We start from the raw sequence: 14,543 nt of genomic DNA, 5'->3' as shown, positions 1-14,543 counted from the left end.
TGATTGGAGCCTTAGTGGGATTATAATTGGTTTATTCCCAATTTAGGGAGGGATTTGATTTGTGAATCGGGATACAATCCAATCTAGAGAATACACAATGCCCTAGCCTTAAGCACTAGATGCTTAGAAGTTGAGTGGTGTGAAACGGGATAAGATCTGATCCAAAGGATATGGAGAAAAATCACACACACTCAAATTATTTACTTGTTTTTAATTCAAAAAATCATAATTATAATTCCAAATTTAGGGGAAAAGAGATCAAGTAGGTGAAAGCTGAAAATAAGAATGCAATCTTAGTCAGATTCAGTCGGTGGTAGTTGGATCAGATTGAATTCTAAAGATGTTTGGGATGAAATGAAGCGTGGAGAAAAACATGTAGATAGACGATTGGGCTAAAAGTTCTCCAAGAAAGGAACCAAACCAAGATGGGCCCTCACTTGATTAATAGCAGTCCATTTTATTTAATTAGGTGGGCTATTCACTCGTACACCCCACACTTACGTCCCATCCCAACCCTAATGCAAATAACCAGCAAGTAAATAAAAACCACTTCTTCTATTCTTCTTTAGGGGGTGGGCTACGGTGTTAGCCGAGGCTTTAGTGGTCCGTTTCCATTTTATGACCGAAGGGGTGAGAGAAAGTAAGAAAGAAAAGGCCGATAATATGAAATGAATTGAATAAATAATAATAATGGACCTCAAGAGTCCAAATTTGAAATCCAAAATATTTGCCCTATTTTAACTCCGAAACAGGTTCCAAATACCTACCTGATAGAAGGCATCGAACTTGAAGGTCCAATTAGCTTCTCGGGTTCGTTCCCAGGCCCAATCTGTATCTCTTTCCGGTGAGCCCTCCTTCTTTCTTTCTCTCTCCTCGAGGCTAGATCTCACTCCGTGAGCCCGATTCGGATCTGCGTTTTCACCGTCAGATCCTGTTTTATTATTATGTGATGAAATGAAATACTTGATCTGGACTGCGATTTTGCTTCCTTTTTTTTTTTTTTAACAGTTTTTGCAGTGGTAGACCATTGAAGATAGATTTTATGTTATATGAGTTGTGGTTGATAGAGAATCTGGTGTGGCGATGATGATGTTGTTATTGAGAGTTTCTTTTCTTTTATACGATTGAGTTGGGCCCATGCCTTCTTTGGGTTTGATCGTATGCAAGGCCTAAAGGGTCACTGTCTTAATATGTAGGAGTAGGATGGTTGTGGTCACAACTCTTTGGGCCTGTAACTTTAAGATGAGGAGGTCATCTTTAAACTCTTAAACAATCAAATCACCATGTTGTTGTCTGCAAACATGACTTTGAAATTTGGTTGTTTATGGTCTTGTATTCTTAATTCAATGTTATACACACAAATTTATGTTATTGGCCTTCATTTCTCACTTTCATGACCGTGCTATGTAAATGGTTCAATTAATTGATTTAAGGCATTTTTATTCTTTTATTGTTGTTGTTTTTTTACTTCCTCTGCTTGCTTTATGATTCATGACCAATGATTTTGTCTCTCCAAGATATGTATGTATGTTAGTTTAAATCCTGTATATTTTGCATTGCAGTTTTGATATGTTATAAGTTAGTGATCTCATGTTTTCTTCATATTTGTAGTATTTCACCATTAATTATTTGTAGGTGAAGCAGGAAGATACACATCAAAATCAAGATGGTTACTGTCGAAGAAGATAAACTGGCTGCGACCCCTGATGTGAAAAATGCTCCAGTCACTACTGATTTTCAACCCAGCGAAGATAAGTCTGACCATAATGTGGAAAATTCTGAGTCTCCTGATAAGGATCTCTCCAGTTCCAAAGCAGAAGTACTTCCTGCATCTGAAACCCAGGCTTCTAGTGCCAATGAAAATGAAGGGACATTGTCCAATCTTGAATTAGACAACACAGAAGAACTTCCTAATAGTGAGTCAGAGAATCCCAAGTTACTACCCAATAACCAATCAAGCAATGATGGGGGTCCCCTTAGCAATCAGCATGTTGAGTCTGAGGCACCACTCAAGAATCCATCAGCAAGCTTTGAAGCTACAGCTGATGATAATGTTGTTAGTCCTGAACATCAGACTAGTAATGATGTGGTTTTATCTGCTTCTGAGGCAGAAGCCTGCGTCTGAGGCACCACCAAGCAACCAGTTGCTCAATTTTGAGACACTTCCAAATAATGGTGTGCTACATTCTGAACATCAGACTAGTAATGATGTGGTTTTATCTGAAACACAGCAAAGCAATGAGGTGGTTTTACCTGAAACACAGCAAAGCAATGAGGCAGTTTTATATGAAACATAGCAAAGTGGTGAGCCGATTACATATAAAACTCAGCCCAGCAATGATGTAGTCATGTCAGATGCACAACGCAACAACGATCCAATCATGTTTGACACACAGCCCAGCAGTGAGATAGTCATGCCTGAGACACAGCCCAGCAATGAAACTCTCGTACATGAAGCACAGAACATCAATGATGTGGTCATGTCTGAAGCATTGCCTGAAAATGAGTTGGTAAATTCTACAGCAGATCCCAACAATCATCTCTCTCATCCAGAATCTTTTTCTCATGATCATCAGTATACTAATTTACACATGATTCCTGAACTTGAATCGCTGCCCAACTCTGATCCATTGCCTAGTTCTGAACCAATGCAAGACATTCATCTCACAGACATCAAACCGTTACCTCATAATCATCTGGCCCAGTATGATACACTTCCCAACAATCATCATATGGACCATTCTGAGGCGGTGTCCAACCATCAACTAACTCACTTTGAGACACTATCCAATGAACAGCTAGCCAATTCTCATTTGTTGCCTGACTACGACGGGCTACAAAATAGTGAAACACTACACGACCATCCGATAGTTAATTCTCAACCACTCTATGAGATAGTCAATGCTAGCAACATACCCAACTATGGGATAGTAAATGCTGAAACTCCATTGAACAGTGAGGAAGCTACTCCAAAAACTTAGCCAAGCAAGAGGAGGAAAAAGAAGTCTATAGTCTGGGAACACTTCTCCATAGAAATAGTCAGTCCTGGATGTAGAAGAGCATGCTGCAAGCAATGCAAGCAAAGTTTTGCCTACAACACTGGTTCAAAAGTTGCTGGTACTAACCAAGGCTAACAAAGACAAAATCTGAAAAGGTAAATATAGTATGGTGTTTTCTCTCGATTCTGACTCAATAGGCTAACAATATAATATTTACTTGTCTTCATATCTTTTGCCTTGTTTGTAGGGTCAGGTTCGGATAAGACATGCCTTGCATTGGGGCAAGGTATGTGCATTGAATCACGAGTTATCGAAAGAACAGCTTGGCAAACTGGAAAGTACCCCATTTAGTTTAATGCTGACTAGGATGGACAATAAAAACATCCGTGTCAGCAATTTATTGTTGTTCGAGCATGTGAGCCGCTAAAAATTTATTTCGAATTTTTTTTTTGTTTTAAATTTTTTTTGGTGCTGAATTATTATTTTTTTTGCCTTTTTTTACTGTAGCTGGAAGCCAGAAAGTCAGTCGTTTCAAATTCAAGACACGTTGATCATTTTCTGTTAAAGAAATCACACTTATACTTGGCTTGCCAAGTACAGGTGTTGAGATAAATCTTAAACAAAAAAGTGATGATTCTATTGTCCAACATTTATGTGATGGAAAAGTTTCGTATGAAAAAATTGTGTCAGTGATGGAAAAACTAAAAAATGATGATGATGTTGACAACTTTTGTCGGCGCATCCAATAGGCCAGAGACAATGAAATTCCTCCGGGTGTTGCAATGGTTGGAAAAGACCTACTTTACGGACAAGGACTTGAAGTCAAAATTTAATGAATCTCAGCTTGTGGAAACATTGTCCCCCTTTGACCATGAGTTGAAAATGAGTGTTGTTTGTGAGGCATTTGCTTCAATGTCTGATTCTGATGGAGAGTTTAATGATAGTGTATCAACTATCCAAAGCAACATTGGGGCATTAGAATTGGTAGCTTTTAAGGATTTTCAAGAATTTTTTATTATCCTTTTTTCATATTTAACTTTGCTGTCCTTGGTTGATTTGCTCAAGTATTATATTTGGAAGAGCAGCAGCACCTGTAGGAGGTAATGCAGCAGCTGGTTGTTGGGGAAGGCTTAAAAGAGGATTATAAAAAATTCTTGAAAAAAGGATTATAAAAAATTCTTGAAAATCATCAAAAGCTACCAATTCATTCTAATGCCCCAATGTTGCTTTGGATAGTTGATACACTATCATTAAACATGAATATTGATTATTATAAGCAGGACATTGATGAACTTATCGGTGAATTCATTGAGGTATTAATAAGTAATAACATCTAGACCAGTGATTTTCCTTACTGTTTTTTTTAAAAAAAATTCAAGGAGCTTGCTTCCCATTGTTTGGATGTTTTTGGATGATACTGCTTGGCTATTGCGATTTGCCAACCCATGATACATTAATTTTGTCAATTATCTAATTCTGTCTGTCTTCTTTTTCTTTTTTTTCTTTAAGAGGCGAGCAATATTTTAGACCATTGAAAACATAAAGAACATACAAAAAGATAAGGAACTGATAGGAGATGTTGTGGAGAAGGTTGCTAATGACTGGCATGTCCAGAAACAAACAGGATTGGGGGACGATGGATATGAGAAGGAGTTCGAGCAATTACTTCTAGAGCAGCAACCACATGATAGAGATTCTAACCAAGTTTGAAGACGGACATCAGGGTCATTGTGATTATTTATGCATAGGGAATTCATAATTAATATCCCTGTTTAGATAGGAGGAGGGAGTTTAAAGGTAGTGTGTTTTTCTTTTTCTAGTTATTGCTGTTTTAAACAAGACAATGAAACAAAAAGTGATAAAATGAATTGTTTCATTTCATTCAACATTTCTATTTTCTTCTATGTTAATTTGGAGGTATGCCAACAAATTTCCTTTTCGTTTGCTCAGTTTTCAAATAATTTCACAAAAAAAAAAAACATTTCCATTATATTATAAATGTCCAAACAGTAGCAATATATATTTTTTATTTGATTTGATTTATTATTAAATGTCCGAGCATTGCCTTTAGCCAGACTGGTGCAAAATATGATTTTTTAAAAGTGCACGTTATAGGCTAACACACGTAAAAGGTCATTTGATAGTTTCTATGCTGGATTGCTGGTAATAAAATTTTGCTGCATTGTAAATCGTCTGTCTAAAATTTAAAAAGTACTCTGCAAACGCAAAACAAGTTTCAATCTCCTGGCCACAACTTTGGAAAACACAAAGTACACGGCCTTGTATGAGGCATTCATTCATCATTGCGGGAGCGAATACTCTGCAATGAGCACCAGTAAGCAACAAAAGATAAAAACATGTATTCAATTTCTATCCAAATTCCAAAACACAACTAGCTCGTGAAATAAACGTGAAAATCTTCCAAATTCCAGTAAGTGGTGAATTTTACTCTCTTAATATGCATTTAATATATCTTCATATATATATCAATCAGTCTTTTTTTAATCCAAAAATTTATAATTCCAAATTTAGGAAAAGAGAGATGAAGTAGGTGAAGCCTGAAAAATAAGAATGCAATCTTAGTCAGATTCAATAGGTGGTAGTTGGATCCGATTGAATTACAAAGATGTTTGAGATGAAAGCATGTAGATAGATGATTGGGCTAAAAATTCCCAAAGAAAGGAACCAAGCCAAGGGGAAGGGGGGCCCTCACTTGATTAATAGTCCACTGCATTTCATTCGGTGGGCTATTCACTGGCACGCCCTACACGTACGGTCCCATTCTATTCAAACCCTAATGCAATGACCAATAAGTAAATAAAAATCACTTTTTTCTATTCTTCTTTAGGGGGTGGGCTATACGGCGTTAGCCGAGGCTTTAGTGGTCCGTTTCCATTGGAAAAGTTATATGACAAAAGGGGTGAGAGAAAGTAAAAAAGAAAAATAAAGAAAATGCCAATAATTGAATAATAATAATAATGGACCTCAAGAGTCCAAATTCGAAATCCAAAATATTTGCCCTATTTTAATTCTTTTCCGCAAACCTTATCTCCCGAACCTAACCGAACCTGTACGAAGCAGGTTCCAAATACCAGAAAGAAGACATCGAACTGGAAGGTCCAATTAGCTTCTCGGGTTCATTTCCAGGCCCAATCTCGCTTTCTCTCCGGTGAGCCCTCCTTCTTTCTCTCTCCTCTCTGCAAAGCCTTAGATCTCACTCCGGTGAGCCCTCTGGCTTCGGATCCTCGTTTTCACCTTTAGATCCTGGTCACATATATACCTAGCAGCTCCCCAAACCCTAACTTTTTTATTTCGAGATTTTTCAGATGATTTTCCGGTTGAAGCCTTTTAATTTTTATTTTTTTTGAATGAATTGTTTTTTCTTCTAATTAGGTTTCCAATCTAGTGTTTTATGCTTTTGTTTGATGGAATCGTAACGTGATGCGGTCGTTCTTCAGTTTCCTGGCATTGTATTTGGTTATTTGTGTGATGAAATACTTTATCTGAACTGCGTTTTTTGTCTGTTTTTGCATTATTAGCTGTTTTAACTGTTTTTGCAGTAGTAGACCATTGAAGATATGATGTTCCAGTTTTGACTTTTGAGTTTGACCATGACCGTGTTTTATGTGGGTTCTGTGAGTAGTGCTTGATCGAGAACCTGCTGTAAACAACTTCCACTGATGAGCTTTGTTTTGTTCACTTTATGTTAGTTTAAATCCTGTATATTTTGCATGGGAGTTTTGATATGTGATAAGTTAGTGATCTCATGTTTTCTTCATATTTGTAGTATCGTATGAGTGTATCTGTGTGGAAAACATTTCCTTGTTGAAATTCACCACCATTGGTTAGCAATTTTTATTGTAGGTGAAGCAGGAAGATACACATCAAAATCAAGATGCTTAGTGTTGAAGAAGATAAAGTGGCTGCGACCCCTGATGTGAAAAATGCTCCTGTCACTACTGATTTTGATCCTAGCAATGATCTGGCTAATTTGAAAAATCAATCTGACCATAATGTAGAAAATTCTGAGTCTCAGCCTGACAAGGATCTCTCCAGTTCCAAAGCAGAAGTACTCCCTGAATCTGAAACCCAAGCTTCTAGTGGTGATGCAAATGAAGGGACATTGCCCAAATATGAATTGGACAACGCAGAAGAACCTACTAACAGTGAGTCACTGGGTAACAACCAATCAAGCAATGATGAGGGCCCACACAGCAATCAGCATGTTGAGTCTGAAGCACCCCTCAACAATCCATCAGCAAGCTCTGAAGCTCCAGCTGATGATAATGTTGTTAGTTCTGAAGCTACCCTTGAGCAGAAGCCTGCGTCTGAGGCACCACCAAGCAACCAGCTGCTCAATTCTGAGACACTTCCAAATAATGGTGTGCTACATTCTGAACATCAGTCTAGTGATGATGTGGTTGTATCTGAAACGCAGCAAAGCTATGAGGTGGTTTTATCTGAAACGCAGCAAAGCCACGAGGTGGTTTTATCTGAAACACGACAAAGTAATGAGGCAGTTTTATCTGAAACACATCAAAGCAATGAGGCAGTTTTTACTGAAGCACAGCAAAGCAATGAGGCAGTTTTATCTGAGACACAGCAAAGTGATGAGGTGATTTTGCCTGAAACACAGCAAAGCAATGAGGCGGTTTTATCTGAAACACAGCAAAGCGATGGGGCAGTTTTATCTGAAACACAACAAAGTGATGAGTTGATTACATATGAAACTCATCCCAACAATGATGTAGTCATGTCAGATGCACAGCCCAACAGCGAGCCAAACATGTCTGACACACAGCCCAGCAGTGAGACAGTTACGCGTGAGACACAGCCCAGCAATGAAGCTGTCATATATGAAGCACAGCACATCAATGATGTGGTCATGTCTGAAGCTCTGCCCGAAAATGAGTTGGTGAATTCTGCAGCTGATCCCAACAATCAGCTCTCTCATCCTGGATCTCTTTCTCAGAATCACCAATTTACTAATTTACACATGATTCCTGAAGATCAGCTGCCTCAACCTGAATCGCTGCCCAACTCTGATCCACTGCCGAGTTCTGAACCAATGCAAGACATTCATCTCACAGACATTAAACCGTTACCTCATAATCATCTGGCCCAGTATGATACACTTCCCAGCAATCATCATATGGACCATTCTGAGGCAGTTTCCAACCATCAACTAACTGACTCTGAGACACTGTCCCATGAACAGCTAGCCAATTCTCATTTGTTGCCTCACTATGGGCTGCAAACTAGTGAAACACTACACGATCATCCGATAGTTAATTCTCGACCACACTATGAGATAGTCAATGCTAGCAACATACCCAGCTATGAGATAATAAATGCTGAAACTCCATTGAACAGTGAGGAACCTACTCCAGAAACTCAGCCAAGCAAGAGGAGGAAAAAGAAGTCTATAGTCTGGGAACACTTCACCATAGAAACAGTCAGTCCTGGATGTAGAAGAGCATGCTGCATGCAATGCAAGCAAAGTTTTGCCTACAGCACTGGTTCAAAAGTCGCTGGTACTAGCCACCTTAAACGCCACATTGCTAAGGGGACATGCCCAGCTCTTCTACGCGGCCAAGATCAGAATCAGTTCAGCTCATATACTCCACGTTCAAGGGGAAGTGATGCTGCTGGCAATGCTAGCAGTGCACCTAAGCGACGTTATAGATCCCCTAATACTCCTTACATAATTTTTGATCAAGATCGTTGCCGCCATGAGATTGCTAGAATGATCATTATGCATGATTACCCCCTTCACATGGTTGAGCATCCGGGATTTGTTGCATTTGTCCAAAATCTGCAGCCCCGGTTCAATATGGTGACATTTAACACAATTCAAGGAGATTGTGTTGCAACTTACCTGATGGAAAAGCAATGCGTTATGAAGTATTTTGACGGATTACCTGGACGTGTGTGTCTCACACTGGATGTTTGGACCTCAAGCCAATCTGTGGGTTATGTGTTTATTACTGGACATTTTGTCGATAGTGATTGGAAGTTGCAGAGGAGAATTCTCAATGTTGTGATGGAGCCATACCCTAATTCTGACTCCGCTCTCAGCCATGCTGTAGCTGTTTGCATTTCTGATTGGAATTTTGAGGGCAAGCTGTTTTCTATCACTTGTGGTCCGTCACTGAGTGAAGTTGCCCTTGGGAATCTCAGACCGTTACTCTTTGTGAAGAATCCACTTATCCTCAATGGTCAGTTGCTAATTGGAAATTGCATTGCGCAAACCTTAAGCAGTGTTGCAAATGATTTGTTGAGCTCGGTGCATCTCACAGTAAAAAAAATCCGGGATAGTGTAAAATATGTGAAGACTTCAGAGTCACATGAGGAAAAATTCCTGGATCTCAAGCAGCAACTTCAGGTCCCTAGTGAAAGGAACCTTTTTATTGACGACCAAACCAAGTGGAATACAACATATCAGATGCTGGTGGCAGCTTCTGAACTACAGGAAGTGTTTTCTTGTTTGGACACTTCTGATCCTGATTACAAGGGTGCCCCATCTATGCAGGATTGGAAGCTGGTTGAGACCCTCTGCACATACTTGAAGCCCCTTTTTGATGCAGCAAACATTCTTACCACAGCAACTCATCCCACTGTTATTACCTTCTTCCATGAAGTTTGGAAATTGCAGTTGGATCTGTCTCGTGCTGTTGTGAGTGAGGATCCTTTCATCAGCAACCTTACTAAACCCATGCAACAAAAGATTGATAAGTACTGGAAAGATTGCAGTTTGGTTTTGGCTATTGCAGTAGTTATGGATCCTCGTTTCAAGATGAAGCTTGTTGAGTTTAGTTTCACTAAAATCTATGGCGAGGATGCCCATGAATATGTTAAGATTGTTGATGATGGAATTCATGAGCTGTTTCACGAGTATGTAGCCCTTCCCCTGCCACTAACCCCGGCTTATGCAGAAGAAGGAAATGCTGGAAGTCACCCGAGGGCTGGGGAATCTCCAGGAGGAACTCTGATGCCAGATAATGGACTAACAGATTTTGATGTCTACATCATGGAAACATCCAGCCATCAAATGAAGTCTGAACTGGACCAGTATCTGGAAGAATCACTGTTGCCACGTGTTCCGGACTTTGATGTATTGGGTTGGTGGAAGCTAAACAAACTCAAGTACCCTACTCTTTCCAAGATGGCTCGGGATATATTGTCTGTTCCGGTTTCAAGTGTTCCTCCTGAATCTGTCTTTGATACAAAAGTCAAAGAGATGGATCAGTATAGAAGTTCCTTGCGGCCAGAGACAGTAGAGGCCATTGTATGTGCAAAAGACTGGATGCAGTATGGAGCAGCCGAAGCTTCCAATGCGATCGTGAAAATGGAGTTCTAGATTTTATTCATGTAATTTTTGTTTAGGAGAGGGTGGGAAAGCCCACGGGAAGGGTATGTGAAAGAAAGACCACAGCATGCATTGCGATATTTTATAAACCTGCAAGTTCTCTGTTAGGTTGTTGTACTCTTTATGTATGATGGTAGGTGCTTGTATTTTACTTGTATTTCTTAGTTCTCTGTTAGAGCATCTTGGTGATATTTAATGTGTAGAGTTGGACCTGAATGCCTTAATTCTAGTTTACTTTTCTAGATTAGATGCTAGAACAGATCTCCCCTCCTTAAGGTGATTCGTCCATGTGATAATTTATGTCCTCAATATTCAATCACCAAAGAATCCACGTAATTTTGATGCATGTTGCTTATAGTTAGGAGTCTATTGCTACCGTATTGGATATGCTTCCCACACTCCGCTGCTGTATGTAGAATCCACCGCTTTTTGTTTTTCTCTTCCTGAAATGTGTCGGTGTTCCTCTAAACATTTCTGAACAAATATAAGATGGCTTAAACCGTAAGTTGATGATAATGGAATAGTTTTATAGATTAGAGGGTACGTGACCTATAGTTTTTCTCCGGTTATTACCTTTGTATTTTTATTTCAGTAGAAACTCCTTTATGTTCCTATGCAGGTTACATGGTTTCTATTGCTTCTTTATCTCATAGATTAGGTTGCCTATATTGCCTCTACTGTCTTTACGAGACTCAACCATTTTATCCTTCCGTTAAGGTTTATCTATCCCTTGGTATGACAATTTTTCACTTGAAAAAACAACTATGTTAATTGTACGATTGTTGGATAAATTTGTGTTTGTCATGCTTACATTTTATAAACAGTTTGGGGTGTGTATGGAGTGGATGAGATTATATGATTTGTTCATATTTGCTTTAATTTGGGTTTTTTCATCAATTCAATTTAGCCTTTTAATCGTATACCTATATCTTTCTGTATGAGTGTGTGGTTTCGTAGGCTCACCTCACTGATTTGTGATTCATTACTAGTAAATCCATAGTGTCATTCTCATACAAAGAACATACGTCTGCTTTCAGTTATTTAATCTACTTTTTATAGTTAGGGTGGTTGAGTGTCATACACATGCTTTTTCTCTTGCATAGGGAATTCATAATTAATATTCCTGTTTAGATAGTAGGGAGTTTAAAAGAAGTAATGCGCTTTTCTTTTTCCAATTGATTTAAACAACACAATGAAACAAAAAAGCATAGTAGAATGCATCATGTTTTTATTCAACATTTATGAATGTTTTGGTGGTGGGAGTCATGAGGATCAACCAATTTTAAGCAAAAAGAGTTTAGCACACTTTAAGAAGAAAGAAGAGTAAGAAACATGTATTCAATTCCTATCGAAATTCCATAACAGGTAGCTCGTGAAATCTTACAAAGTGGAAATTGTTGAAAACCCTCTCCTTGTCTATTCTATCCTACCCAGCAAAAGAAAGAAATACCACAAAAGCATAGCAATGTCCTCTCCCTCTCTGATTGCAACTAACTAACAAGAAAGACTGTAAACTAACTCAACTAAGTGAACCCAGTGTCCCTCTTGGGGCAAATGATCTATGTTGAAGGTGAGCAAGCCTGAATCAGCATCGTAATCGAAATCCAGCAGCTCATGGTTTCCCAGCAAACACTTTGTTGGTCTGGCAGAAGAATAAGCCCCAAACTTACCACACCCTTTGATCTCCAAACGAACCAACCCATCCTCCTCGAAGACCAGCCCTTCAACAGCAGCACCAGCATTGAACATGTTCACAAGTCCAAGAGGCGCAAAGCTGTAGCCACCACCCAAAACCTTCTTAATAGGCGCAACAGCATACACCTCGTGCTCCAACACCTTAAGGGACACCGGCAGCGCCACATTGTGAGGAAGAACAATCAGCTGCCCGGAGTGGTGAGAGTAGAGCGCACAATCACCGTTCCAATCATGGGCGTCATCAGCAGCCTCCGCAATGAGGTGAACATCACAAGCCCTCACATATCCAGTGATGGCATCACCACCAGAATAGTCCGTACTATGAAACGCATTCTTCCTCTCAGTAGCACTCCAGGCAGCACCTTGACAGTTATAAACCCCCAACACCCCACCCAACTTGTTCATATTCCATATTTTCAGCAGACTAACTCCATCGCGGGCCGGGTCGGTGAACAAGCAATCCTTAGTGGGCCTTCCTGGTAGACGGGCCCGTAAAATCGACCCATCGGGCAAGACCAGTTTCTTGAGCAGATCAAAGTTATGCTTCCCCGGCGCGTCGCTGACGTAGATGGGCCCACCGCTGATGGCCCTAGCGGAAGCGTGGTACTCCGCAGCAGGGTGAAGGGAGTGAAACATATCCCAATCCGGCAACATAATCTCCCCAAGGAAAACGCTATTGTATGCCACGGACGCCACGTGGATAGTGTGCGACACCGGATCACGCGGGTAGAAATCATCGGAAGCCCTCACCACCGCCGTCTGTTTGGAGCAGTAGAGCGCGTCCGTGTTGTGGCTCATGCAGGCGATGCACCCATTGTCAGGGAAGTTTCTAGAAATCGAAGCGTCAAGGGCCTGATGGTAATTCCTCGTGAGTTCCACCCTTCCACCGAGTCCTGCACCCAGAGTCTCTAAGATGCATTGCACGTCCACCTTAACGCCGTCGACACCCGCGGACGCCAGATAACTGTGTAATTGGTCGTAAAACGTGAACACCTTCTTCGGGTTCACCAGGCCCAACCCCTGAACCGCTAACGGGTCCACTTTCCACGTGGGCTCGTTCTCTGTTACTCCACTCGACACGTTCGGGTACTTCATTACGGAGCCGTATTCTTCCATTTCCTTCACCCCTGGACGAACCCCTCCCCAGTAACCCGTGATCGCGTGCCATACGTACACGTTTTTCACCGAATGCTTCTTCTTCGCTATCTCCACGATGTTCTTAATCCCTAATTCTGGCTCCTCCTTCTTCTGGAACTTCGCGTTCTCTTTTATTCCAGTTAGCCTCTGCAACGAATTTGAGTTCTTGTCGTCACCGCCCACCGACTGCCAGCCGTCGTCGATTATGACGAACTTCGGCGGCGTGCCGCCGCCTGCAAGGGATTGAATTCCGGCCTCGACTCCTTCCTGAGTGACTTCCTGGTAGAAAGCATCCCAAGTGCACCAGCCGAAGCAATCCACGATGCCAGGGAGTTTCTTCTCGTGGCGGAGGCGGAAAGTCTTGAGGTGGTTCCGAACTGAACGGAATGCGTGGTGAATGGTGGCGAATGGGTCGGTGCCGGCGCTGATGAAGAGAGCGTGGGTGAACGACGACGTTTTAATGTCGACGTCGCCACTCTCGAGGCAGAGCTGGAGTTGGTCGTTGGAGTCACCCTGGAGGCACGCTCTGAATGAGCCTTCCACGAGAGGTAGAAAGACTGTGTACACGATCTGGTTCTGGTTTTTGTCGTTATCTGACTCCAGGTGGGACCCATCTTTGGTTTCCACCAACAGAAATTGAGTCTCCAACGGAATGTCCCTTCCTCGATCTCCCATTTTCTGGGCCATCCACCACAGCTTGAACCGGAAGCACGCCATGAACCGGACGTCCTTCAACGTTCCCAACGAAACCACCTGCCTACTGTCTTCCTTCTCGAAATCCACTCCGAGAAACATTCCTTCCACCGTCGATGTCTCCACCACGTTCTCCGGCATTCCGGTCAAAATCGTTCGCTCCTTCACCACCAGCTTCCCCTCCGAAACACGAACAACAGGTTTTATCGTCATCTCTTTATCTTCCCCTACGTTCCTCTGCAGTTAAATCAAATCATCAATTTTTCATTAATAAAATGAAATGAGGAATTTAGGGATTTGGATTTTGATTTTTACCTTGGATGATACCACTGGAAACACTCGATTGAAGAAATGTCTGCGAATTCGAAAATATGCAGAAGGAAACCATTGCCGTTAGCAAAACAAAAGATCAAAAAGATAAGTGAAAATATAATTATAAGCAGATAGATGGATAATATGTACCAGAAATTGAGAGTTGCTTCTTATTGGGTAATCTTAGATGGGTGCCTGAAAGGAAAGTGTGTGGATGGAGAGAAAGAAATTGGGATTTGGTATTTATAGGGAGATAAGAACTATGGCATAGATTTGAAACCATTGTTAAAATGTTCTTCCTTAACACTCATCAAACCATCATCGTCTGCTGCGGTGTT

At 40.9% G+C, this 14,543-nt stretch overlaps 3 protein-coding genes across 8 annotated transcripts; 2 read left to right on the top strand and 1 right to left on the bottom strand.

Annotated features, from left to right (window-relative positions):
• Positions 1 to 752: 752 nt before the first annotated feature.
• On the top strand, positions 753 to 4,885 carry LOC114391944. Of its 4 annotated transcripts, none has more exons than XR_003662210.1 (3): positions 753 to 844; positions 1,636 to 3,154; positions 3,247 to 4,353. XR_003662210.1 is itself a non-coding variant. In XM_028352964.1 (2 exons), the coding sequence occupies exon 1, from the start codon at positions 1,667 to 1,669 to the stop codon at positions 2,123 to 2,125; it is 459 nt and encodes a 152-aa protein (XP_028208765.1). In that variant the 5' UTR covers positions 884 to 1,666; the 3' UTR covers positions 2,126 to 3,154; positions 3,247 to 4,353. The 4 variants fall into 4 exon arrangements, 1 of the variants encoding a protein (XP_028208765.1); XR_003662212.1 differs by lacking the exon at positions 753 to 844 and having other exon boundaries at positions 884 to 3,154; positions 3,247 to 3,414; positions 3,507 to 4,885; XR_003662211.1 differs by lacking the exon at positions 753 to 844 and adding an exon at positions 4,509 to 4,885 and having other exon boundaries at positions 884 to 3,154; positions 3,247 to 4,312.
• A 1,129-nt stretch (positions 4,886 to 6,014) lies between these two features.
• Positions 6,015 to 10,704, top strand: LOC114393837 (zinc finger BED domain-containing protein DAYSLEEPER-like). Of its 2 annotated transcripts, none has more exons than XM_028355294.1 (2): positions 6,015 to 6,168; positions 6,864 to 10,704. In XM_028355294.1, exon 2 carries the CDS (start codon positions 6,895 to 6,897, stop codon positions 10,357 to 10,359), a length of 3,465 nt encoding a protein of 1,154 aa, XP_028211095.1. In that variant the 5' UTR covers positions 6,015 to 6,168; positions 6,864 to 6,894; the 3' UTR covers positions 10,360 to 10,704. The 2 variants fall into 2 exon arrangements, with proteins under 2 accessions (XP_028211095.1, XP_028211096.1); XM_028355295.1 differs by having other exon boundaries at positions 6,849 to 10,704.
• A 970-nt stretch (positions 10,705 to 11,674) lies between these two features.
• Positions 11,675 to 14,543, bottom strand: LOC114393838 (probable galactinol--sucrose galactosyltransferase 6). Of its 2 annotated transcripts, none has more exons than XM_028355297.1 (3): positions 14,356 to 14,543; positions 14,209 to 14,264; positions 11,675 to 14,130 (listed from the first exon to the last, which is right to left on the bottom strand). In XM_028355297.1, exons 1-3 carry the CDS (start codon positions 14,486 to 14,488, stop codon positions 11,863 to 11,865), a joined length of 2,457 nt encoding a protein of 818 aa, XP_028211098.1. In that variant the 5' UTR covers positions 14,489 to 14,543; the 3' UTR covers positions 11,675 to 11,862. The 2 variants fall into 2 exon arrangements, with proteins under 2 accessions (XP_028211098.1, XP_028211099.1); XM_028355298.1 differs by having other exon boundaries at positions 14,209 to 14,248; positions 14,356 to 14,489.

This window comes from Glycine soja, chromosome 17, assembly GCF_004193775.1.
Source record: "Glycine soja cultivar W05 chromosome 17, ASM419377v2, whole genome shotgun sequence".
Classification (NCBI taxonomy): Eukaryota; Viridiplantae; Streptophyta; class Magnoliopsida; order Fabales; family Fabaceae; genus Glycine; species Glycine soja.
The sequence above is the reverse complement of the archived record's forward strand: the minus strand, read 5'-3'. Positions and strand labels throughout refer to the sequence as shown.